Source organism: Rhopilema esculentum, chromosome 7 (genome assembly GCF_057945365.1).
Source record: "Rhopilema esculentum isolate cy_ngs chromosome 7, ASM5794536v1, whole genome shotgun sequence".
In the NCBI taxonomy this organism is placed as follows: Eukaryota; Metazoa; Cnidaria; class Scyphozoa; order Rhizostomeae; family Rhizostomatidae; genus Rhopilema; species Rhopilema esculentum.
In genome coordinates, this window is record NC_142821.1 from 4,979,318 (window position 1) to 5,007,308 (window position 27,991).

Genomic DNA, 27,991 nt, shown 5'->3' on the forward strand with positions numbered 1-27,991 from the left:
GGAACGAAATTTATATGGGAGGGGGGGCTGCCCATTGTTTTCCTTCTCATTCAGTACACTGTTATAAAGGAAACATACTACAGTTTGACAATTATTGGAGGGCTGGAGCCCCCCCCCCCCCCCCCGGTTCCGACGGGCCTGACACATGAAACCACCTTCAATTCTAACAACTTCTAAGAACAAGGCTCATTATTGTCATCCTTGTTAACTATGAGGGTAGAAAATGAGCAGAGACTTTTGTTCCTGTTCGTTTAGGCTCTGTAATGTGTTAATTTCGCAATTTTGAGAGCTTCTCATTGCGGGAATCCCCAGATGCATTATAACATCAAAAAATTATTATATTAGGTGGGCATTAGGTGATGCCTTTTCTTGAAGAATATGAATATGTATAAGATACTCGCGTGAATATGTATAAGAGCGAAAAAGTTTAAGCACTAGAAGTTATTCTGAAAATTTTTGCAAAACAATTGAGCTTCTTTCAAAAACTTTTCGCATGGACGATAATTTTTCCCTTGGCCCCCCTCCACTTTCTACCCTGTGTTGGAGCCTCAGATGCAGAGAATAGACACCTTGATTGATTAGAATTACTGTGGAAATAATTTGTTATTTTCGAAATCAAAATTTATCATCACGATTATCATTAATTACCGCTTGTATTTTTAAGAAGTTGAAATTACGATTTGATTCATTCAACATAACCGTATATTATATGTTACCGCATGCCTAAGTTCTGCGCTCACGCTAGGCCACTGACTGAAATACATTCAAATTCAGTACAGAAGAAAGCAAAAATCACAAAAATCTTCAAGTAAAGGTTTATTGGAGACTCCAGTAATGGTATCAAATGGGCTCCGACGCAGGTTGAAAAGTGGAGGGGCCAAGAGAGAATATAACAATCATAACAAAAGTTTTTGAAAAAAGCTCTATTGTTTTGCAAAAAAGTGAGGGGACGGGGTTTTAATTAAGGCGGGATTTTCTATTTGCGTTAATTAATGTAGGTGCCGAGATAGGTTGTTGAAAAAACATGGATTGGTTGCTCTTTTCTCGTTTTCTTTTGTCAAGCAAGGAATTGTTGGTGCACGAAAATGAAAGGACTGGAACGAGAACTCGTGTGACCAAAGATGGCTTACAGGCAGAGACAGTGCGACCAGATCTAGCATGATATAATTATTTAGCATAATTTTGGTCATAAATCGTCATTTAGCAAAAAAATTGGCATAATTTAGCATAATTCAGGCATAGTTCTAATATTTTGTTAAAAAGTCATTGTTTCCATTGAAAAGTAATCTGCTGTCTATCGTAACTGTATTCAAACACTTTACATCTGCATGTGTGGCTAAAATTTTGTGAGTAAATTGAGATGCCATCTTATCATAAAATTTCGGTGCAAAGCAGCAAGATGCTACCGGATTTATTGGAAATTTCTACTGGATTTTTGAAGGTAATTGGGTGGATTTTTGCGGATGTTTGGCAGGGTGTACGGGAGTGATACATCACTAGCTTTTTTAAAGAATATTGTTTAAGAAAATTTGCGCTCAGAATTATCCAATTATTAAAAATACTATTAGAATGTTGCTCAGGTCGCAAATTTGTGTCTACCTTTTCAGAATTTGCCTTTGTCTTGAGATACTGTTTACCAATTACTTCCAGATAAACAAAATTCAAACAGAGATTCAAAACCATCAGTGGCCTGGCCAGAGAAAAGAGCGTAGGAAGTATTTTCAGCATTATTTTAGAGGGCAAATATAGTAATAATAAAGTTATTTTGAAGAAAAACTACCAAATACAACAAAAGGGGCCATGGCCATATCTTGTCTACCATTGAGTTGAGGCAGGTTACCACTCTAGTGCAACGTAATGAGGTGCTCGAAAACGTTTGACACTCACTAATGCTTTGAGCATTGAGAAATCCATTCAAACATCAAGAACTATTCTATCCACAAATAAATTTGAGATGGGATTTTTGTTACAAATAGAGATTCAGGATAAAATTTTAAGATGAATTCAATCCAACGAGTACTTACATTTCGCCCCGGCATACAGGGCTTCATCAGAGCAATTTGACCGACTGGAAGGAAAAAAAGGAATTTTAAATTAGAAGGAATTTGGAAGGATTTTCTAAGAAATTGAAAGGAAATTGTTGAAATGCGTTTTATTCAAAAACAGAGAATACAGAAAACCGTAAACTGTTTGGTAAATGTAAACAGCGTTATGTTGTTTTAGTTTAGTTGAATGGTTTCAATTTGCCTTTTGTCTGTAGCTATTCTGTAGACACCAACTTTAAATTAAGAATTGGAAGAAATGACAATGGATTCTCCTCAACATGCTTTTGGACAAGTGACATGACACGCTTTTGGCGCCAAATTTTTTTCTTTTAACTTAAAGTAAAATGCTGTATGGGAGTGTTGTTGAAATATTTTTCCTTTCTGATTTCATTTTCCTACTTAAAAACCCTTTTCAAATTATGGCGGGAAATGAATCACGTGACACCGTGACGTAGATTGTGATAATTTGTTATTGCTGCTACTGGTATACAGTGCAATATTAACGTTTACAAGGTACGTCATTGGGTCACGTGATAAAAAGCAAAATCGCGCCCCCTGCGTCCCCTGATTAGAATTTTTGTTCTAAACCAGGACAAACTTACTTCTAAATGATGATCTATAAGTTAATGAAAAACAAGATAGGGTGAAAAGTGTGTCACTTGTCCTTTAATAACTTTCGTAGTTGTTATGACATTACTAAGAGCTGTTTTTAAATTTTTGAATTTAGATCACAGAACCTGAAAGATCTTTAAATGTGGCAACATGAGGACAAGCTCTGCCTCCGTCAAATCATAGTAATGTTGTCTCTGCTCTAAACTTTATGAACCATGCCAAAACAGCAGAAAAAATGTAGCAAAATTCCAAAATTTAATGGTGTTGTTCATTAGGCATATCTCGCCCAGTTTGTAACATATTGAATTGACTTTGCATATCTAGAGGTATATATTCTAAGACGTAACATTTAAGAACGCTATTTTCGCTACTCACCAAAACTAAATGTCTCCAATTTTCTAAAATATTCGAAACTAAACAAGGGAAAAGCTCAAAAACAGATAAAATAAACTAATTTTTTCAAAGTTCGTGTGTTCAAGCAGGGCCTATTTTAGTGTGGTTTTTCCCACATTTTGTGGTCTTGGAAATCCAAAATGTGGTCTTGGAAATTCAAAATAGTGGAATCGGTTTTTCATTTTAGCTTTATTTTTGTTATAAATGTATTTTCTGTTGATAGAGTTTTGAAACTTGGTCCTTGGTCCAGATAAATCTGATCCAACAAGAGCGAAAAATGTTACAGCCAATCAGCTTTTTGCTCTCAAATGGTGTAAAAGCCAATCAGAGCTTGTGGAAGACCCCCGAATCTAGCGACAATAACAACAATGGCGGCCAGACAGCCGCTTTTTATCCTGCGCATTTTAGAATTACGCTGCTCTTATAAGAACCACCCGCTTTTTAAATTTTTTGGCTCAGCGTGTCCTGCAATATCAGGGACGTAAACAAGTGGCTAATTTTGGGGGGTCGTGGAAGGTTGAAAAATCCAACTTTACCTGATGAATTTTTTCTTTCGACCTGTTAATCTTCTGTACCTACTAAATTGATTTGGAAATGGCCTCATTCCAGATTTTTAGATTCTGTATAATTACCAAAATTTTATTATAATGATTAGTCTTGAGCATAAAAACACTAAAGAAGATAAAGGAAATCTCTAAATTTTGATTAACGTAGCACGAACATTTAATCTTTTCGTAAGATATAAAGCAACATCAAAGTCAAGTAACAGCAATTCTGTTCATTTTCTGCTTTGCCCATTATAAAGCTATTTGCTGCAGTTCAGTTTTATATAAAATATCTTTTTAACAATATAGAAGCATCAAGGAATTGGAAAGGGCTAAATGTCCTTTGTTTTAATATGCAAGGGTCGTTCTATACCTACTTTCAGGAAAGATATAGTAGTAACGCCGTTAGGGGCTTGGGGCAAAGAACATCTGTCTTAAAATAGCTAAAGGGGACAATTTTCAATTGGGTTCCATATCCTATCTTTTTCAGCGTATCAAACTACACCTTTTTGCAAAATTTCATGCTGGTATCACAATTTGCAGAATTGTTTGACTTACAGGCCTGACAAAGTGGTATGGTGTGTTTACTGTGAAGACGGAACCAACTGCAAACCTTGTGACGTCACTGATTCTTATGCTTTGTCACTCGCACTCATTGTTTTTAAAACCCCAAAAAGAAACTTTCCCGTGCAAATTTTCTAGTTAATTTTCGTTTTATATTGCAACAACATGTAGAAGTTTCAATTTCTTACAAAAAACTACATGTGAAATTTCATTTCATAGGCACTTTAAAGGCCTCTCTCAAACTCACAATGTCTTGTTGCATCGACCCGACCCCCGTCTATTGTGCTGCTTTTGTCAAGATGGATTCATTGCATTGCATACCTATTACGATCTCGTGGGCATAAAACGAGTACGTAACTCATTCAATTACCTCATTTAGAATTAGGAAACATCCGCTTTGCACTGGTGCGTATTGTGAGGGGCGGGATAGCAGAGCAGAGAGAGATAGATCACGATAGCATTGAAGTTTCTACAATGCGCTGCGGATAAAAAACGTGAAAGATGAAGACTCAACTCATATTCATACTATTTTTCCAAATTGGTTTCATCTATCCAGGTTCGTAGTAATTTTTTGTTGGTAGCCTGTTACATTCTTTCCATGAAGCACTAGATAAACTAGAATTTGAACATAGGCCTAAACATGTTCTTACTTCTCTCGGTAATTACCTTCAGGAGAGACTTCGGTGCTGTTATTCGCAGCATGGGCTTTATACTAGCTTCTTCCTATGTCACACTAAAATTGGCGCATTTCTGATAAGCCGCTGCTTCCTTAAATATCACCTATGCGAGAAACGGGAGGAATTTTGTATCCCGTATCTTGTTTATTAGCTGGATCAATGGTTTTTCGTGGTCTTTAAACAACAAAATTTGGTATTGTTTCGAAACTGACTTTTAAGAACGTTTCTTAAGCCTTTGAAAAGGAAATTTTTAAAACACGCCTTCTCCTCTTCCCCCAGACCGCTGATCCGCTGGAACTAGCTTCATTTGGGGGAAATTTGTCTAGAAAATAAGATGATCCAAGATAATTACAATAGAGTACCGAAATGTGGCGTCATCAAAAATCTATTTTTAGAATTTCTTAAATTTGGCCACATAATCTGAAAGAACAGCATAAAATACCTCTCAATATGCAAAATTAGTTAGATATGTTCAAAAGTGGGCGAGATATGGCCAATGAAAGATTTCAAGTTTGCTAACGCATTACTGGGTACCCAGGGTCCTGTTATTCTGGCCTGGTTCATAAAGTTATGAGCCAAGATCAAATTACAGAGGTTTGATGGGGCAAGAGCCTGTGCTCAAGTGGCCATATCTCAACCAATTCGTAATGCCTTTAACTGATTTTGCATATTAAGAGGTATTTTCTGATGCTCCTTTTTTGATTACCTATATACCAGTTTATTGGCGGTTCAATGAATACAAAATTCACAAGTAATACTAAGAATCTGTAAGGATTCTTACAGATACTCAGGTAGTCACTTAATTCTGCCCTTGTCCTCATCTACGGATGCCACCAGGGACGCCTGCACAAGATTAGGGCAGGAGGGGCAGTGTTGGTGCCAAAGGCAAATCGTTGAATTTTTCCTAGATGGGAGGGGGGCGAGGGTAGGGTAATATAATAAAATATTAACTTGAATATATGCCACCCATACAGCTTGGTTTTTTACCATCAAAGATTCTAAACATAAAGAAAATGTTGACGAAATTATCCATAAATGAAAATGGTTATTAAATGGCCTTGTCACTCACTATTCACAATACTTGGTTTTATAAAAATCATGGCTGTTATAAATGGGTTGGTTGTAAAATTTTGATTGCCCGCTAAGTTTTTATACTGATTTACCCATCCTCCTTAGGTTCCTGGAGTTCTTCTAAGGGTACGCATCTTTTGTTTATCATTTATTATCTTTGCCACTCTCCCTTTTGTAAAACCACGAGTTTACGAGGGTTTTACAGGCTTGTGTTCGCAGATTCGGCAGTAAAAGAAAGTACAAAATTCAATAAGCGTGTTCTGATTTCTTGGCTCGACGGTTCCTATAGTTTCATCTAATTCAACAACGACTAAACGGGTCACTTCGGCAAAACTGGTATGCTTCAAACTTCTTGAAATAACAACGGCTGCCCCTCCAGCCCCCCTTGTGTAGGCGCCCCTGGATGCCACTGATGTTCATTGTAAAGTACGACAGAAACACACCCAATATAAAAAGTGCATTTTAAATATCATTCCAGCTAAGGCAATATTTATAAGTTCTTTGACCCATCCCCCCTTACTTCTATTTGATTTAAATAAATCAAGGAATTTTGTCGGAAAATTTTTCTTTCTGGCCCCCTCTAGAATTCATTCGCCACGACGCCTCTGGTTGTATTACAAAGGCACGGAAATCGCACCCATGCTACACCCTTCTTCTGGCACCTCTGAGATTCCCAAACCATCCCCCGCCTATTATGAAATTTAATTTTATTAGGTGCCTAAGAAGAGTATGAAGCAACATTTTCTCATGTTTGGCAATGCACGGACAAAAGAATCGATTGTTTGGTATTGGCTTTCTTCGTCAAAGAGAATATCTACAGAAAACGATGTTTTTATACGGTCGAATAATTTTATAACTATTGAGGTTATGTCAGAAATTGCAACCAGCAGATTTATAGATCTTTTTTGTTTAAAGTTACCCTGGGTACCAGAGCCGCAAAAATATAACGGCAGCAAAAAAATATGAGAGCTCTGGTACCCAGGCAGGGTAGTTTGAAGTAAGCACAAACTGCATTACCGTAAATCTTCGAATAAATCCCCACGCTCGAATAAGCCCCCCTTCCACCTAAAAAATCATCTGAGGCTTATTCGAGAGAGGGGGCTTATTCGAGGGAAGCATAATTTCAGAATAATATCTTATTTCAAAAAAGCCCCCACAGGACAATAGCTATACAGTATTACTTCCTTTGACTAGAGACCAAAAAGCAAAAAAGCGACTTTTACGATGATAAAAAATTACAATAATTGTTAAATCTTCACACAGCACTTTGTAACTTTTTTAATGATATCAGAAATCATTATTGACTGTTAAAGCCTTTTTGTAATTTTTCAATTTATTTCATTGAGAAAATCATGTCATTTTTATGCCGACGTTTGAGGAAAATACTAAACTTTGAAATAAGCCGCCCTCGAATGAGCCCCCATCGAATAAGCCCCCCAAAAAGATTCATTTTTGCAAATAAGCCCCCGGGAGCTTATTCGAGGATTTTTATGGCAAACATATTTTAAGCTATAATAGGCTCACTGGTTGAAAGAATGTGGATCCTTATATTCACATAAAACAATCAGCAATAATTGGTTTAGATAGAAATCAGAACAAAGGTAAAGATACAGATCACTGCATTACAAGAATGGCAACTCAAGATAGTTCTTTAGAGAGAAGGGGGAGTGGCTGGCAAGAAAATCGACATCTTGTGGCTAGTTGTTACTAGCAGCTTGTATTGAAGCGACGCCTAAACTGAAGATACAGGCCTAATATTGTTCCAATATGTTTTTTTCTAAGTTTTCCCATCTTCCACAAAGCTTTTTTTAGGGGCAGGAGTAGCACACAACACAATCTAACATATTCCCCTTCCCGTTCATTGATACTAAAAGAAGATTTTGCCCAAACTCAGAAAATCTGGAGGTTACTGACGCATCAAAATAAAATTAGGTGACCTGTCAATGTGTACATAGAATACTTGTAGTCTTATGATGTTATTGTAGGTTGTTATATTTTAACTACTTGCTGACGCGAACACCTGAGGCATTTCGGTGCAGAAGGGCCAAGCCCCTAAATTCGAACATTTGTTCCTAAAACAGCTGTTGCAGGTTATAGATGATTTTGTCGCGGCCACGCCCTTTAGATTAGCTTAGTATACATATCAGAGGATTTCTTGCAATTGTTTACAACGTTTAACCATTTGTCTAAAACCTCCCATGTTTTAAGAGACAAAAATGAAAATATCATCGTTAAATATCATCATCGTTTTTAAGACGTCCTAAATATGACAAGACCATTTTTACAAAAGAAAGAAAAGGATAAGCGCTAAAAGGATCAGCGCTAAAAGGATCCGCGCTAAAAGTCGTACGGAAAATCATGCGGCTTATTTCCAAACAAGTGCTACCCTGGGTACCAGAGCCGCAAACGGCATTGTTTTTTTGCCTCGCTTTTATTGCTGCGCTGCAGTTAAATTTTTGCGGCTCTGGTACCCAGGGTAAACAAGTGGGTGCTTGAGGATGGATCAGAATTGAACGCATAACTGTACCAATCTTTGTGCGGATTGACATGTATCCTGTTACCGGGCTCGTGATATCCACACGAATATTCGTCTATACAAGCATCGTAACGTTGAGCACGTAAAGCAGAAATCTCCAACGCAGTTCCTCGAACATTCTTACCTTTATTCTAAAGGGAGTCGTAAAATATCATAAGAATTGCTCAAGACCATGAATACACACGCCTCGAATTATGGCATTTGACTTTCCAAATCACTAACCGTGGATGATTTTTAGGCCTGCACAGCTGGTTACCTCCAATTATCTCGGCTTGGTCAATAGATTTCGAAAGAAATAGCAAACTTTAAAGCAACATCTATAATTTAGCTGCAATGGCTTCAATGTTGAAAACAAAAGTATTTTAATTTGATAACTTAGAAAGCCCGTGGGGTATGCCATTATTTTGCACTTTGTCAGATTAGTCGGGAAATATTTGGGAAACATTTGTGAAAACGTTCGGCCAGCACATGCCCATTTTTCTTTCGCTCTCCTTATGCTAAATAGAAATCTTTATGCTAAGGTAGCTGTTTTTATTAAAAAATCGTCTCTTTGCCCCAGTCTTCCAGAATTCGACCCCAATGATACCCTTTCATAGTTTTTCTTTCAATTGACAGGTAATAATTAAATTTAAATTATTTGATCATATAGTAAGTTGTGAAACTACTTGGAGAAACACAAAAATTTTGTAATTTTTATTCTAATTTTGACATATGTTTAATTTAAGCGCTATTTTTTATAATTTAGGTCTTCAAAGCAATCTGGCACCGTTTCTTGACACAACAAATGTTAACTATGCAATCATAGAACAGCAGATAACATCAGGCTCAGTACTGAAAAGTGTTCTTGCTAATGACCCCGAGAATGGCACTATGACATTTTCGATATTTGGCGTTACTTACTGTGGAAATGACACAACTTCACCTACTGCAGCCTTTGATTTGTCTTGGGCTCTTACGAAAAGACCATTAACTAGAGTTACTCAGTGTAGTTTAGCGGAATCGTATCCTTTTCCAAGAAATCTTTTTTGTATGGAGCCAGGCAGCAATGCAATAAAGACGACAACCAAATACAACACTTTCCAGAAGAAGGACTTTTCCTTATTTGCAGTTACGGTGTTTGTAGCTGATAATGGTGTGCCTGTTCAGAATCTGACAACTGATTTCTATTTCCGTGTGAAGGAGATTTGTAATGACAGTACTAGAGAATACACGAATCTGATGCAGAACTGCCCAGATGCAAGAGAGAATATTATACGGGAAAGCATCCCCTCTGAAGATGGCTTCATGTTCATTGTTCCGAATGATACGAAGATTTCCAGAATAACAATCGATTTTAAGAGGATGTTTCTTTACAAAGGAATAGCAGAGAGCATAAACTATTCGTTTCGTTATAGTGATGGTGTTTCCAATCAGAACAGCGTTGTAGAGAGAAGACTTTTGGTCAATACAACGGTCGAGCCATTGGTAAATATCTTCCTCTGGAAACCAATAAACATAAGTGCAAACAAGGCCAATGTGACTGTTCATCTTTTAATTTCGACCGGGAAGAGTGGCCAGTTGAGTGGAGGTGAAAAAGCAGTGACACTAACTCTTCTTGACAACAGCAAAAATTATTGTCAAAATGAAGAATGTTTACGTTTATATTCGGCTGTATCTGCTACATCGGCTAAGGCTGGTGGCAAACCCGAATGTGCCAGACAAGATCCTTCAGTTGTTATAACAAAATATGATTTGTGCAAAGGTTTGTGGAGTTTTTCTTATCCTTAAGTCACCCGAAGGCCTCATCCTGGGAATCATTATCAATTTCTTACGCTGCAAATTCACTTTTTAAGCCCTCTCACATTTATTTGCTTTTGTTCATTTTTTTACTGACCCTGTTCTCGTTTGTTTTTTGTGCATTAGTTACTTGAATACCACCCCTCCCTTGTAAATCAAATTTTGTTTCCATTTGGAGGAGGAGGACAAACATGAGAGAATATCCTCAAACACTTTCAAGAATTATCAAATAGTAAACCTTTCAGGAAGCATAAAATCAAAGATAATTAAAGCATTCAAATTTTGCAACCTTTATGACACAACTTTACATGGACAGTCTACCCCTCCGCTGATTTTCCTCGAATTTCAAGCCTAAAATCCAGTCTGAACCTAACCCATTGCATTAAATCGACCCTATTCTGCAGCATTTTCCTGAACACAAAATCTTGTTTTGTATGCTCTCCCTAAAGAGATGTAGACAGACTTGTAAAAAGTGCAGTAAACGTATTACCTTGGCCTCCATACGCATGACATAGAAAAGTGAGAACAATTTGTATTAAAATGAAAATTAAACCTGCATAAACAGTTGTACAAAACAAAAACTGCACCCCTCCAGAGCGTACTTATTTTTTGAATGACCATGCACGTCACATTGTAAATAAAAATTGAATTCGAGTTCGCTTGATGATAGGTATGGCTACACATTTATTTTAACTCACGCGAAGAGTCCTCTACATCTTTAAATTGCTTTTATGTCGACTCTAACTATGATTTCTTAAAAACCTATATGATTCTCTTTATTTGATATTTCTATATATTTTTAGGTAGATGTTTTTCCCCAAGCGAAAGTGAGAGAACCCTATCTAGTTGTTCATAGGATGCCCAATGCTACTACCTCTTAGTGCATTTGTAAATTAACATCCCACTGGTTTCATATTTTATAAACTTACAAAAACTTCACAATTTCAATAAAAGTATTTGCTATAAGGTGGCATTCCATGATTTTAACTAACCATCCGGAATTCACAAAGAACCGAATTCGGGCATCAACAGTTTTTACTGGCGATGATATGAATTTTACTTTTTCATGACGAATTTTTCAAGCTGGTCAGAGCTTAGTGAATTTCCCCTCATTTTGAAAAGAGTGCAGGGCAAGATGGCATCAGACCCTTTAAATCGACTTGGTATCGAAAACTTTCCATTTAAAAGAAAAACTTTTATTCTTAGTTTTTTCTTTGATCAGTTCGCCTTGTAGAAACCTGCCTTAAGCAACTATGTGCTGTTTGCCTTTTTTCATCGTCCAGAAGTGACCATAATGTCCTTTCTTTCTTATAGTTGTTAACAAAGCTCCTGTGTGGTTGAATTCCAACAACAATTTTGCTACTATTCCTAGAAGCTTGCGCCCGGGCACTGCAATTTTCTCTGTAAATGCTACGGACACAGTTCCCCAGAAGCTGTTCTACTCTATCATTGGAGTGACGTATTACGCCAATGAATCCGGTGTGCCAATCAAGGCGCGTGATCCTAGCTGGGCAGTTAAATCTGACAATTGGACTAACAACAGCACAAAGTGCAAACTGGCTGAGTCACTTCCATCCCCGAGAAATCTTTTTTGCATAGAACATAAAGAAAACACAATAAAGACAACAGGAGTGTACAACTCGTTGAACCCACATTTTAATTCACTGATCGTCATTGAAATTGCAGTTTTTGACGATGGTTCGCCTCAGCTAAGCACACAGGGACTGCTCTACCTACGCACTTTACCTTATTGTCCACAAATAAACCTAGAAATGTCAAAGTGTAAAGTAGGACTGGAGCAACTAACCTATCGATCTTTTTTGCAAACAGATACTTTCCTTGTGCAAAATTCAAAGTACGTCAGCTTACACAAGTTAAATTTGGATTTTGGCAGTCTCGTTCGCTCGCAAGTGAACGGTCCTGCTACTCTTGTCACAAAAATCACCAAATTTAAATCTACCAAGCTGCTGCTAGAGAAAAGACAGCATCTGTTGCAGAACACGATAAAAGAACGCCGTCTGCTTATTGATCTTGGTACCAATGTCATTGCCAATGGTTCATTTTATGTCTCATTTGAAATGCTGCCTTTAGGGTCTACGACTGGTGCAATAAAATTAAAATCCAATTCCGAATTGTCGCCTTTTACGATCTATGGACTTAGCATTAAACCCAGTTGCTTTGATGTTGAGTGCCGCGATTTCTACAATTCTGTAAGAGCTACTCTTCGTAACCAGAATCAGATCGAGTGCCTTCAAAGCGATATTATATATTTACTTGACGCGAAATATAAGTCATGTGGCATTGGTAAGCTTACATTTATTAATATTCATATTGGTGACATCAGTTTATTAATTTTCATACAATGTCCTGGACCTTCTCTAGTAGTTACAAAGATGGAAACTAGCGCTGGACTTTGAACAATAATGATTTTATGGTTGTTGTTTTTGCTTCTTTTATTGTTGCTGTTTATGTTGCTGTTTTTGTTGTTGTTAATTTACTTCCTGGAATAGTTTTCTTTGTTTTTGTATTCTTTTTCGTGTTTCATTTGTTCTTTATTTGGACTTTGAAGACCTTTCATTTGTAATTTGTTTGCATCTTCATTCATTTTTTTTCATTTAAGTCTCAAATTCTCGGACATCCAGTACCAGCATGTACCAGTTTGTGTCGAATCTATGGCTATATTCTTCTATGCTTTTTCAATTACAGTTCCAAGAGGCAATGTGACAATGCGTAATGCTGAGCCACCGGGGAATTCACCAAACGGAACGGTTATTGCTGCAATGAGGACCTTAGGAAACAACGGTGTATTCTACTCTATAACAAAAGTTAGCATGTGGCCTGATGATACGGGAGCTGATTACAGAAGTGCGAATTCATCGTCTTGGGTGATTAAAACGAAATCAGATGCTGAAAAACCTTGCTTCAAATCTGAGAGTTATCCGTTTCCAAGAAACCTCTTCTGCGTTAACGCGACAGGTTTTGTGCTAACAACGTCTAAATTTGCTTATAGATTGAAAGCTATTCCCCGATTCAAGATAAGTATTCTTGCCAGTGACAGCGAAAACCCAAAGACGAATATTACAATGACATTGAATTTGTTGGTAAATTATGACAAAGCTGAATGCGCTGCTTGGTCTGCAGATCTAATGACATTTTATGGGAACTGTGATGGATCTTTGAATGCTCCTGTCATCCCAAGAAATACCTCTCTGCTTGAGTATAGGTTCACTGTTTCATCGACATCTCTTTTGGCTGAAATCGGTCTAGCATTATCTCTATTATCCAATGCCAGAGTTGGAGATAAGATAACATTTAGAATTGCGAGAGCTGGTCACAAGATTGCTAGTTTAACAAAAACTCTGATAATCCCGTTTACATTCGCTATTGATTACTCCCACTTAAATTTCAGTTTTTACAACAGGCCTATGCTACTTGCTAAAGGAGATGCAGTTACTGTTTTTCTTCAGCCAGAGTTTTTAATAACAGGAAGTTCTAATCTCGGAAATATAGTCATCAACTCTATACCAGTAAAAGATTATTGCCTTACTCGATGTCTTGCAAATTATACAAGACTCTTAAAAACCTTTGCTGGTTGGCGGCCTAGTTTCCCTTGCAGATCGTCCGATGACAAATTCTTCAGTGCAAAGTATGGCTTTTGTTCTGGTAAGTTTCATCTTTTCACCATGTTAACAGATATATTTGATTAATACTTCATCTAGAGATGGAGTTGCAACTATATTCCTCTGTGGCTATCTGCTCACTTTTGATATTCTTGATAAACTTGTTAAGCCTCGTTACCATATAATCATAAAAGCCGGAAGGATCCTTACTATAGTGCTGCGTCCTGTCGACAACCAAAAATTGAAAACGCTCGTTTTGCCTTGCTTGCAACTGATAACAAATGAGTGTAGCAAAGACAGAAACGTTCGATTGATATAATTTTTTCAGCTTTTACGGCATTGTCAACAAATTTTGTAATAGAAACGTTTAAGTGCAGCTGGTTGCGGCAATATCGAATGAGTTGAATTTAATTGATCTAGGTGCGTTCAAAAATTTGCTCTGATAAATCATTGTTACTAGTTTGCTTTTTGTAACTCAAACTTTTGAACAGGTTAGTTTGAAAACCAGATATTATTCGGAAACTTTTTCAACCTGTATGAATGTTTTAAACCATGAAATGAAATGGCTGGCTGAACTGCATCAATTTTATTTCATTTTTTTACGTGACTTGGCTGTCCAATTAAGATTTCATAATTCTCGGTTGGCGCCAAAGAAAAAATTCATAGGACTTTTAGGACTGCGATTAACTACAGTACTATGGGGACCTGTTTTTTAATTGGTGAAAGACATGATGCACCACTATCACAGCCATTCTTCCGGAAACCAGCCAATCGATGGGAGTTTCCATGCGAAATTATCAACTCGACAATGAACAATCTGAAAAAATGCAGACATCTTTTGCTGTACTACCGAACTACAATCTAGGTTGGTGTAATCAGTTGGAACCACAATGGCCCAAAGGTTTTAAAGGTTTCTCTCTATTCCAACCATTTTTCAAAAACTTGGAAGACAAAGTTTTCGAAATACACTTTTTATAAGGAATCGTTTAGAGCTTTCTTAAAACAAAAAACTCACGTTTTGTGTTACTTTCTTTGGTGGCAGCTTTGTCTAGGTACCCCCTATTCCTTTTTGTAAATGCAAATTAAAGTCATCATAAACATTACAGATGCTGTCATTCATCTTATCTCTATTTAATTGCTTTTGATATGTTCAGTATGATTTTTCTTCGAATTGAATTTGCTAATTGCACTAGTCTGCTGATGCTTACTGCTGCCTCTCAGAGCTTTTCAAAGTGCCATCAGTAAATATTTGTTAAGGCTTTCTTCTTCTTTTTTGTACAGCAAACGTCCCGCCATCGCTGACCGTATCAGGTTTGCAAGTAAAGATATCTACGCCACTTCCTGCTGGAAGTGTTATCGGGAAGTTACTTGGAACGGACAGGGAAGGCAAAGCCATGACATACGGTGTTGAGTGGGTGCATTCAGCTGTGCTCAAAAGCAATGGTACAGTTCAACCTCAGCAGTACACTGGACAGTCATGTACTGAAATAGAGAAATTTCAGGCTCCTCTTAATTATATCTGTATTGTTCAGAGTACTGGGGAGATAAAAACTACTTCAAAATTTGTCCATACATTTGGGGAGGTTTTGACTGTAAAGGCCTATGTAGTTGACAGTGGGATGCCTAGGAGACTCGGCAGCACATTTTTCAATATAACTGTGTACGATCCTTGCGAGAGAGCTAAACGTCATTATGCAACACTGTCACAAAGTTGTGCGCTTGGCCCTGGAAATATTTTGTCAACTAGAAGTACAGGAACAGCGTTAGAATTTAATAGTGTGTATTTCGACAGAATTGTGTTTTTAGAAGTGGATACGAAGCAGTTGACCTTCCCTAATGAAACTCTACACACTGTATTTTCTATGAGACAGGTAACGTCGTTTGAGCCAGTTTATTCGTATGGAGACATGGTAAATGTTACATTGAATAACACTGCTTTGAAAACAGATAGAAGCACAGTTCTTAGGCTTCCTCTTCAACTTTCACTGACTAACATCAAACGAGTCGAAGTGACAGCAACGGCCTATCTAAAAAGCATTTCTTCGGGAGCAACAACAGCCACAACAATAACAACAACTACCACCTTACCGTCAGCAATATCAACAGCTTCTTCTAACACGACAGGTGCCAGGGCAAGGAAGAGAAGACTAGCTTTGTCTGGAGAGACTGTAACATCGTCAACAAAATTTCAACAGCGTAGTATACTTTTGAATGGAGCCGGTGTGAGGCTGTACGTGCAGAGTTTGAAAGACAGCTGCGGCTCCCTGCATTGTGTCCAATTGTATCGGGCGTGGGACAGTGCTGCAAAAGAGACCAAGGTGGAGTCATGCAAAGCAGATCAATTGCAGCTGCATCATTTATACAAGATTTGTTTAAGTAGGCATTTAATTTCTACCTTGTTTTGTTACAATTTACACCCTAGTATGAAACTATCTTATATATAATCAAGTCCAAAAAGTCAGAATGGGTTTGAAATTGCGACAAAATGTAGTATTAGCCAGGTTGAGTAACAGTGCGGGAAATTTTTAGAATCTTAAAGTTTGTATAAAATAAGATTTGAAATACGCTCTTTTTTATAAGAACAATTTTATAAGAACAAAAGCCTCAAAATTGGTCAAAAGTTAGGAACAAATTAGATTTCCAACAACCTTGTATCTCAGAAACGAGGATTTTTTGGTGCTTTTTTGGTGAATATTCAAACTTGTCGGCAAATAAAGGTTGTCTCACTCACTTTGTTGGCAAATGAGGCCTGAAAACCTCCCTACAGCGAAAAAGTTAGCAATCGCACTGCTTACACTCTATTAATTTGAGAACAAATTAAGAACAATCCAGCCTCAGATTTTTGAAAAAATCAAGAACAGTCAGCCTGAACTTAAATTTACTGGTTCTTTTAAAAGAAGAGTGAAGCATGTTTGATATTTTCGATTTAATGATCCAACGTTGTCAATGATCCAAAGGAAATCTGCCGATTCCTTGTTGGGTTAAATGAGATCTTTAGTTAGGGCAATCATATCAACTCTTTGTTTTCTTTCCTTCACAGATCCTCCAGTTTTCCAATCTCATCCACAAAACTTGAGCTTGAATTTTTCGTCGCTGATCTCACTGTCATGCAGCTTCCGCAACTACACCAATGTCACATTCCAGTGGGTGAAAGATGGACAGCTGTTTAGGCCACCATCTTTGCCATCATCTTTGCCTGTAAGAGAGTTGTCATTTGCTGAGCAGAGGATTACATCTACTGTTAGTAAAGCCGAGAACCTTCGGTTTGCTGGATCGAATCCTGAGTTTCAAGGATATTACTCCTGTAGAGTCACGGATGGATTAAACCATACAGTTGAATCAAAGCCGTCTTTGATATACTTCAATGGTATGAGTAGCTTACAATTCTAGGAAAAAAACGGAAGCACATTCGTGCTTTGACACTTTTGCTTTTCTTTTCTCATACTTTTCTCAAAGGATACGTGTACGACCAAAGCGACGGGGGCGAGCGCTCTCTGCCCCTGCCTAGTGGGGAGAGGGAGGACAGGATGTGCGACCTATCAGAAAACTTGGGTATAGCTGTTAATATACAATCTTGGCCACAGTTTCGGGTAATGGGCGTAGCCAAGGAAATCATTTGAGACCACAAGAATATCTCCGTCAGTGAATTTACAATACTTCTATTTTATGCAAATGTTTAAAATCATGACTTGCCCCTACCCAGTGTATTTTCACGAGCTTTCAGAAGAATAATGTGGACCAAGTTTTGACAAAAGTGTGGGGAAGGGGTTATAATGCTGGAGCTCTTTTTCTTTCTCTTTTTGCAAGGATATTGGTTTTCTCTAGTTATGGTTGAAATTGAGCAAACGTTCTTCGCTGTAATATTTTGAGAAAGGGATATGTCACCTGCTAGTTTTCAGCTTCCTGTCAAATGTAAAAGATTTTCTCTTCTTTCAGATATTTCATCGACAAGAATGACATTGAAATTAAAACGGACTTTCACCGATTCATTAAAAAACGCGAAGTCAGACGATTATGCCCAGCTTTCAGGTTCTGTTCAACGAGCAGTAAGTTAGAAACGTATATTGAAGAATTCACCATATATTTGTACTCCATATATTGTATTGTATGTATTGTCCCATGTATTGTCTTCGGTGCTGGGTTACCCTATTTCGCAAGCTGTATGGTCACCCATAAAGCTATGTCGCTCTCATTTCTAGTTTCCTTACTGTAATTTTGCTTCCCAGTTTTTTCATATCTTTTGCCTTCTAACGCTTAGGGGAGAGTAAACAAATCGTTTATCTTAGAGGTGCTTTTAGCTCTTTTTCATTCTCTTTTTGCAAGGATATTGATTTTATTTTGTAATGTTTGTTATTATTATCATTATCAAGGGTATAACGTATTTTTTTATTCATTTATTGATAAGACCTGTTTAACTTGATCAAGAAATCTCCAGTTAGACATATTCCCTACCTCTTTTACCCAATACGTGTCCTTTTTGCAAGATGCACCAATATCGCAGTTATAGAATACATGTAACCAATGAGAAGTAGAAAAAAGCAATTCCTGCCCCCTCCTCATATGATTGCTTTTGTTATTTTTCTTTGTTAATGCGTGACCTTTTGAGTTTGCTAATTTCAGCTCCATGCACTATTTGACAAAAGCGGGATGCACAAGGAAAGACGAATTGTAATCAAAGGTTTTCGGTAAGACCAACGTCTGTTGTTTCATTTAGCTTTATACAGATTTATCAAGGCTCGAAATACGGCAGGAAATATTCCTAATTTCTTGCTAGCAATGTTGATCTAATAGTAATATAGAATTTTCTGGCATTTTGAACAGACCCGGAAGCGTAATAGTGGACACAAACGTGTATTTCATGAATGTCACAAAGACGAGCAGAGGAGATCTATGCCCACAGCTTCAGAATTTCACTTCAAGTGGTGTCAGCTCCGGTTTAGAGATATCGTCAATCGAGCCTGTATCTTATGGTATGTATTGCTCCATCAACTGTTGTTATATAACTTTGTTTACACAGTTTATATAAAATCACAACACAGTTTAGACTGTTCAAAGGGATGTTTAAAGCTTTAGAATATTCCTGGGCATAATTCAACAAAGCCGGGAAATGTAAACTATTTTAAGATATTTAAAAAGCACGTTTTTTATCATAACACAGGCCAGAACATCAAGTTACAGAACTATATGCTGTTTTTTAAATTCTCTCAACTTAACCAGAATGATATTTCAACTATATTCTAAAAATTTATAGGAAAGTAACTCATATGAAGATAATTTCTTCATTTCATCCTCACTCATAGCATATTAGAGCCTGAAGCTACCAGGAAAACCTCTAATGCTTAGCTAACATTAAACTTCTATGCATGTTAGTTGAATCTGTTAGGTCGCACCCCGGATAACTCGGACTTTCACTAAGTCAGACCGATCATCCTAGTCAAATGCCGTACACTAGACAAGTCGGGCACTCACTAAGTCAGACCGATCATCCTAATCAAATGCCGTACACTAGACAAGTCGGGCATTCGCTAAGTCAGACCGGTCATCCTAATCAAATGCCGTTCACTAGACAAGTCGGGCACTCACTTAGTCAGACCGATCATCCTAATCAAATGCCGTACACTAGACAAGTCGGGCATTCGCTAAGTCAGACCGGTCATCCTAATCAAATGCCGTACACTAGACAAGTCGGGCATTCGCTAAGTCAGACCGGTCATCCCAATCAAATGCCGTACACTAGACAAGTCGGGCATTCGCTAAGTCAGACCGGTCATCCTAATCAAATGCCGTACACTAGACAAGTCGGGCACTCACTTAGTCAGACCGATCATCCTAATCAAATGCCGTACACTAGACAAGTCGGGCATTCGCTAAGTCAGACCGGTCATCCTAATCAAATGCCGTACACTAGACAAGTCGGGCATTCGCTAAGTCAGACCGGTCATCCTAATCAAATGCCGTACACTAGACAAGTCGGGCATTCGCTAAGTCAGACCGGTCATCCTAATCAAATGCCGTACACTAGACAAGTCGGGCATTCGCTAAGTCAGACCGGTCATCCTAATCAAATGCCGTAAACCGGACCAAGTCAGACCATTTTCTTACCTCCGATGGTCCGACTTAACTAGATTCAACAGCATTTTCTTTTCTCTTTTTGCTTTTCGATTGTTTTTGAAAAGATTTTCACTACAACTGAAAAACCTTTAACGTTTGAGAAGCTATTTTGCAACTTCTAGGGAAGATATCTGTGCCTGAATTTCTATCTAAGAGTTTAATTCCTCTCCAGATTGTTGCTACGCAAGCCCGACTGGAGAAGTAAACATCAAAGGGGTAATTTATTGGAATACAACTATTGCAAATGAATTTGATAACAAAAGATGTCCGTATCGATTTCCTACGTCATCAGGAAACATAACTGCTCATGGGCGCGCATGGAGATTTTGTTTACCAAACTTTCGCACTGGCGCTGAATGGGAGATGCCTAACACAACTGACTGTGCCTACAAGACAATAACTACTTTTAAACTGGAGAATATTTCAAGAGTAAGTCCCCGTTATATTCTCAAACGAATGACCATTTGCATGATACAGGAAGAATCATATGCGTAGTTCTATAAAATAGCATAATGAATAACATAATATGAATCGCAGATCTTTTGGTTAACTAATGTAAGAGCCACTGTAAGCACGATCTGTATTTCAATGCTATGTAAAATACCAAGAAGATTATCAGCCTCAATCCCACCTCAGGGTCTCGATTCATTTATATTTGTTACTAAGCTGCGATTCGCAATCCTCCAAAAGCGTAGATTTATAGGAGGGGCGTAGATTCAAAGGGGGGATGTAGATTCATGGGAGGGGTGTAGATTCATAGGAGGGGTGTAGATTCATAGGAGGGGGGTAGATTCATAGGAGGGGTGTAGATTCATAGGAGGGGTGTAGATTCATAGGAGGGGCGAGAACTTTGGATTTTCCGACAAAAATGTTATAAAAGCTTTTTTTTCAAAAATTTTGACATAACGTCACGCAAGTCACGTGTCATAGATCATACTGCTCGAAGATTTTTCTTGTCTTTTCCTCTAAAAAAGGCATTTTTAAGTTCTATACCTTATAGAACAAGATTGCCAACCTAATCCGGAACAACAGGACACATCAACATATTCAGCTTTAAAATATATTCTCTCAAATGACAACCATGTTAAATTTCCGACAAGATCGGAAATTTTCCGACAAAACACCAGTTTAGTGTTACATGGGGGTTTTTCACCCCTCTGACCCTCTTTTATCTATGCCACTGATGTTGGTGGTCAGCATGTCTTGGCTCCACTTTGTTCTTTGCAACTTTACGAATACCCAAAGATCAGTGACCATTGGAGCGTGGGGAACTCTGTACGAAGCAATATTATTTTTTAATTGTTTCAAGTACTCGTATGTCTTCGATCAAATTTATGCTGTATTTACATCATGACATTTTTCCAGATAAACATTACGGATGACAATGCTGAAGCTGTTTCATTGGAGCTAAATTCACTCACAGACTCAAACAATGACATCACAAATCGCCTTGATGTCAAGTTTACTGCTGACACTATTCATAACTTGGTTTTCAGTAAAAAACAATTACCTAAGGTGAGGTCAATTATAATTTTGATGAACACATCAAGGTCAAGGGTGTAAAAAGTGAAGATTTTATGTTGCAGTTTCGTAGACGTTTTCTTTGACGCAAAACCTTAGGCCTTTAAATCTTGATTATGGTGTTTTTCTGAACGTTCGACACAAGGATTGGATCCACTGGGGACCCATGGGCCATAGCCCTAAATACAATACAAAACAATTTTACCACGAGATTTTGCCAATTATGTGGCAAAATTTGCGGCCATTTTGATTCTGACCTCTCCAACTGAACTCTCCGATTTTTGAATTTTACCGAATATTGAAGTGGACACAGACCAACTTACGCTTTTATTCGCAGACAGATCATGGTTTTTGTCAATTCAAGCCTTACAGTTTTTAGTTCCGTTCTTCCTTTTCAAGCTTGTTAACCTCGTTATTTGCAGATTACGAATAACATTGTCAATGCAACAAGCAATATGATGGACTTCAATAAAGCATACGTTGTCGAATCGCAGCTGCAATACAAGTCTTCCTCTCGGTATGAAGTGAAACTGATGCATTCAATGACCAAGTAGTTTATTGACAGCTTCCTGTGGATTATTCTTTACCAACTAGAACCATGTGCTTATTATTAATGTCCAAAAATGAGTTCAAGCTAAGCTTTCTAGCAATCAGATTATTATATAGGGTCTATTGTCAATTGCTCAATGCAAATGTTAGCGATCATGAAGTATAGTTCAGTATCAATGTACATCACCTGGCTAAAGTTATCATACAATCTAAGTAAGTAACATAACAGTATTTTTAAGAATATTTCTATTCGTAAAAACAGGATATGCCTATAATCAGCAGAGGTTTTAGGGACTGCGAAGCCCGGGGCCAAAAACATCTGCGGGGCCCTTGTTCTTTACCATTTCTATCTTTTTTCTTAGGTGTGGGGCCCCTCTTGGCTACCATAAGCGCGGGGCCTGGGCCATGGCCCACCTGGATCCCCCTTAAAACCACCACTGCCTATAATCCCTGTCTTATTCGTTTATAGAGTGCTTGATTCTTTGGACACTCTTGCAAACGATATTCCAGTTACAAGCAACGCTTCTGTTCGTGCTGTAAGCAAAAACATTGCATTGGCAGTGCAACTCATCTCCCAGGTCAAAACTGACGTAATAATCAATGCTGGGCGTAGTCGTGTGTCTAAGTACAATGAGGTGAACATACAGAGAGACAGGGCTGAAGGTTCATATATTATGACGTCAGCCGAGATCGTCTTACCCAAAGCAATGTTACAGAAGTCAGCAATATTGAAACCGGGAGTCAACAGACGCGTTTACAGCTACTTGTACGACAATGATATTTTGTTTCTATCTAAAGCATCGCTCCAGGCCCTTGGTCAGAAGAACTTAACTAGAAAAGTAAACAGCCGCGTTCTCTCAGCCTCTATTGGAAATATAAAGTTAAGAAACCTTAGCTATGATGAAGAAATGAGAGGTCGGTTTACGCCTCTTTCAGGTCAGACTGGCAAGACTGTTTGCGTATTCTGGGATGCGAAATTTCAAGGTAAATGTTTGTTAATAATTGCAGTTAATGTAGTAGCACATGTTTACAATGTTACTGAAGCGGATCTGCAACATATGATGTATCAGTGCTGTCATACGTGCAGAGCAAATAAATAACAATTATCAATTTAACCGCTAGACCAAAAACTATATGCTTTTTTATTTCGATTTCTAATAGATTGCTATTTTTGCTGATTTACTTCGCATTTTGGTCATAAGAGAAACCTTTGAGAGTTGTTTACCTCACGAGATTTATTTGAGTTGATACATATATTCTGCTTCGCAATCACAAAACCCGCTCCAGTTTGAAACGTTGATTGAACTTGGTAACTTGCAATCAAGAATCCACTGACCACTGGCTAACTCGGCCATGGTACACTGCAATACGCACATGTATGTTTTCTTTGCCAATAACCAAATTAACAGCCATACATATGTTTATTGAAAAAAAATTGCTTCGGTGTATTTGGTAGTCAAGCAGCTCAACGTTTTCAGCCAAATTTGATCATAAGGCCTGTCTCTTTATACCCACTACAGATCTATGACATCTTTACGACAAAACTTTTTCTGTTTTAGATGGATTTGGTGCCTGGTCTCCTAATGGCTGCAGGCATGATGGAGCTGAGAATTCTATGGACAAGTGTCGTTGCAATCACCTTACAAATTTTGCCATCCTTCTTGATGTCACTGGGAAAGGCACTCCAAGTGAAGCAGCCCTCGCCCTCAGCATCATCTCCTACATTGGCTGTGCAATTTCCTTGGTCTTCTTGCTGATTACATTTGTAACATTCGCCATTTTCAGGTAAGGTTCGTTCTAGACATTTTAGTGGCAGTGCAAGAAATAGAAATGATGTTTATTCAGATTTGTTAAACATATATTGTTTATTTCTGAAGGACCTAGCTATGGAGATTTCAAGTATTGCAGTATAGTTTTGGACTGTATGGTATTTTCTGTCACATGATAACGGAGCAATCCTGTTAGACAGGGATTTTTGCACAACTATCTAGCAACCTGCCTAACCGATATATTTATATTTTTTGTCAAAAAGGCCACTGATCATTTTAAGCCTTTGGAATATTCTGGCAAATGACCTGAAGTCACGTTTCAGGAGGCGTGAATAAAAATCAATAATGCCCGGCCAGCCATTTTAGATCTTCAAACTTTTCAAATCTGATGAAAACCGTCAGAAAGTGCTTGCAAAACTGATTAGAAAAGAAGCAAGCATCAATGTGATCTGACCTACAAGCAAAGAGTTATGGCTGTTGAACCTTTCCTTTTTGTCACTGAAACTTGCTTCTCCGAAGTTTAATGATAATGCAGTTGCTTAACAGTTGGGTTGTGCATTTCATGATAAAACCATGACGTTCGACACAAGTAGACAATCCGATATGCTGAATACAATTAGATGCTTATTTGGCTTTCGAAACAACCCCAAAAGCAGTTCTTGGACTGGGGTACCTGTACCCAGTCAACTGTTTGCTATTGTATTATAATTTATAACTATGCGAGTTGTGAAACTGAAACTTTGTTTCCTGGCATGATTTGACTTGGTTAGATAGAGTGTATGTGAAGGCAGCCAAAGCAACATATTCTTTTACGTAAATACCTATCAAATATTTTTACATACATTGATGTGGTAGATACTTTATAAGACCTTGTTAGGCATCTATAATACACATCTTTTTAGGCATCTATAATAAAATAGAAAAAACTTACGAAAATGTACGGAATGGAAAAAAACCTGAAGTAGTAACACAAAACTCTGCTTGGGACTAAGCAAAGTTTTTAAAAATTAATAATACTCATGTAACGCGGGAAAAAGTTACAGCATCATGATCCTTTTGTAGTTCTTGGAGCTGAAGACATTGTACGAATTTCGGAATAATAAATGGCAGCCTCCACTTTTCATGCAGTTCGAATACAAAACCTACAACAAGTTTTGTTGTCATGGAATTGCGTTCAAAGAGACAGATGGTTTATTGTTATTCATTTCGATCTTAGAGAAACAGTATTCATACAAAAAATATTGATTGACTTTCTCTTGCTTTGTAGGAAACTTCGTTCAAAGAGACCCCCGAGGATTCTAATGTGTCTGTGTGTGGCCCTGATGCTTACTTTGATCATTTTCTTGGCTGGAATATCGGCTAAAGATCTAAAAGGCTGTCAGACAGTCGCTCTCCTTATTCACTTTTCTGTTTTGGCATCATTCATGTGGATGGCAGTGGAGGGTTTTAATCTTTACCTCAGCTTTGTAAAAATTGTTCCCAGCAGCATACCTTATTTCATCGTGAAGGCAAGCCTATTTGCATGGGGTATGTGCTGTTCAGAGTATTGTTGTTTTTATTCTTGAAAACCTTTGTGCCTTTCTTCGGCAGCTACTTTAGTTTAATACAAAAATACTCCGTGTCTTATGAATATTTTTGGCTTTTTAAAAAAGCTGATCAGGCTTTCTGGAAAATTTCGTGGCTTTTTGGAAATTTCTTGGACACCTTTGTGCCTCTATTCGACAGTTGCTTTATTCTAATACAAAACTTCTCTATTTCTTACGAATTCTTTCGGTTTTTATATAAAAGCCGATTAGGCTTTTTGGAAAATTCCTATTACGTAAAGCAGTTTTACTTTAAGAATTGAATTTCTTTCCGTCACAATTCTGAACGATTAAATTTTAGTTAAATGCTTTGCACTGGAAGATGAATTTCGTGACAAGTGACCCTAAAGTAAATGATAGTGGAAATGACACAATATCAAGTTGATTTTTGAAGTCTCTGTCTGCGCTGCACTTTTTGATCGCATTTTTTATTTCAGGACTACCATTAGCAATAGTGATAATTACTGCTGGGAGTACGAAACTAGATGCGTACGGAAAGAAGAATGGGGACGAGTGGCTGTAAGTCATTAATTGTTTTATATGGTCATGAATAATTTTCTTCTCGTATTCAGTTTTCAAATAAAAACCATTCGCTTCAAAATATTTGAGAAACTAGGTGAGAGACTTCATGTGATGATGGAAATTTGAACGCAGCTTTACGATAATTTCGTAAATGATTTGTGTCCGTCTTTTGACTTCTGATTTATATCTCCAGCTGACTTACCGTTAGCAGGTTTTATTGCGGGTAGATAGAAAACTAATTTTTAATTCATTTTGCGACCCAAAGATTCTAGAAGTTTCACTTTTATGAGCTTTTCATGCTTTGCTGTTATTAGTTATATCTTTTTTACTTTCATATCCCAACATTTGCTCGAATTTTCTATTGTCATTCTTCTCAAGGTGTATGGTGACTGGAACTGCGTTTTACGTCAGCTACCTGGCTCCAATAATCTTGATTGTTGTTGGTAACCTCGTTGTGATGGTATTCCTGATCAGGTCACTTCGCGCCAGCTCACGTGTTAGCAAGGATCGGAAAATGACCGACATTGCAATGGCGCGAATAATCGCTGCTTGCTCCGTGCTTATGGGCAGTACGTGGATTATAGGTTTGTTTGCTGTGGATGTGCTAACAATTCCAATTCAAGTCATATTTTGCATTCTAAACTCCCTGCAAGGCTTCTTCATTTTCATTTTCTATTGTCTGCGCAACAAAGATGCCCACAATGAATGGAGAAATGTTTTTGGATGTCGTTCCAAGGACGATGGAAAATCAAGTTTAACTGGTGGATATCAAAAACAAAAGAGCCCCGTTTCAACAGCTTCTGATGATTCGCGTAAAGGATTGGTCGCTAAAACTGGTCATTATGAGTTAAGAGCGAGGGATATCAAAAGCGATACTATGACGACATCTGTACAAGACAGCGTTGCTGATGAAAAATCGGCGACATTGAAAAGCTTTGCACCGGCCTTTAGTGGCACTAACGAAGACAAAAACCTTCAAGAAACAGATTCGCAATGTGTACAAATGAATTTTGATGTTGAGCCCATTGAAATAACCATTCATCTAAAACCTCCAGAGTAAACGCATGGTAATTGGTCATCCATTGGGCTTTCTATTCTAAACTTATAAGATATTTAAACATGTACGAATTTCAATTTTAGTATCGATATTCGCACACACAATTATTCTGGTTCGGATAATTTTCTTTCTGTTTAGTAAAGAGGATTTGTTTGAAATCTGTACCAAAATGTATGCAAATCCCAATATTATTTTCAAGTCTATTCAAACTTTCAAAATATCCAGGTATAAAAATCTATTTTAAATCATAACATCCAAGAAAACGGCAGTCATACTAAATAATTCACTTCATTTTGGGGATGATTAAAGGCATGAAAATATATAGTTACGGATTATTTTTACGACATTTTATCACACCGCTTTTAGGTACAGAGTTTGCATACCAGCATGGTCAGGATAAATTGTTTTCAGCGCCAAAGTAACATTGGCAAAAAAATGGATTCGATCAACGTCTCGTATTATAGCAACCGAAAATAAGAGATTTAAATCCCGTCTCCAAAGACTTTTAAAGTAAAGAAAGAGAAAAGCGTCTTTGAGTTAAAGTATCACTCAAACACTGCGTCTTTGAGATAAAGTGTCACTTATATCTTAACGGAAATGTAGTAGTACGTTAAAATAGTTGATGTCAGTTATTTTGAATTCAATGGCAAAATCAAGGTTATTTTGGAAATGCCCAATCCCTTGGAAACGCTAAGTGCCTTGAACCGATCCAGTTTTTAGAAATTATAGGCTGATCTTTTAGTGATTGTTTACCTTCATACGGCTTTTCAAGTTAATCTTAGATGAAAGCACACAAATTCATTCATAAACTTGTACAACGTTTATAGTTATTTATGCTGTAGAAATCCAATTCAAGTAAGCCATTTGGCATCGTCCAGTTTCGTTATTAATTGATGCTGTATTTATTCGCTGATTTATTCGATATTTTGGAGATTTGAGTATTTGAATCGTGTAGGATGGTCCTTCTCATGTCATAATCTTAATGCATTAGAAGCATTTTTGAAAGCTACATTAAATCTACAGCCTTTTTTATTGTCAGT

The 27,991-nt window shown here is 37.6% G+C and overlaps 1 protein-coding gene across 1 annotated transcript; it reads left to right on the forward strand.

The window, feature by feature from the left end:
• The first annotated feature begins 4,494 nt into the window (after window positions 1-4,494).
• Window positions 4,495-27,989, forward strand: LOC135683355 (uncharacterized). The gene is made up of 17 exons (XM_065198587.2): window positions 4,495-4,715; window positions 9,189-10,184; window positions 11,534-12,523; window positions 12,926-13,882; window positions 15,121-16,215; window positions 16,880-17,206; window positions 17,776-17,885; window positions 18,460-18,524; window positions 18,661-18,809; window positions 20,123-20,379; window positions 21,316-21,465; window positions 21,894-21,988; window positions 22,490-23,004; window positions 23,580-23,805; window positions 25,057-25,316; window positions 25,810-25,891; window positions 26,273-27,989. Exons 1-17 carry the CDS (start codon window positions 4,661-4,663, stop codon window positions 26,952-26,954), a joined length of 7,011 nt encoding a protein of 2,336 aa, XP_065054659.2. The 5' UTR covers window positions 4,495-4,660; the 3' UTR covers window positions 26,955-27,989.
• Window positions 27,990-27,991: the final 2 nt, after the last annotated feature.

What these genes read in the sequence shown, in the direction of transcription:
- LOC135683355 (XM_065198587.2), top strand. Translation starts at nt 4,661, where the DNA reads ATGAAGACTCAACTCATATTCATACTATTTTTCCAAATTGGTTTCATC. An exon ending in CAATACAAGTCTTCCTCTCG is followed by an intron (nt 21,989 to 22,489) that starts GTATGAAGTGAA and finishes ATTCGTTTATAG; the next exon opens with AGTGCTTGATTCTTTGGACA. An exon ending in CTGGGATGCGAAATTTCAAG is followed by an intron (nt 23,005 to 23,579) that starts GTAAATGTTTGT and finishes TTTCTGTTTTAG; the next exon opens with ATGGATTTGGTGCCTGGTCT.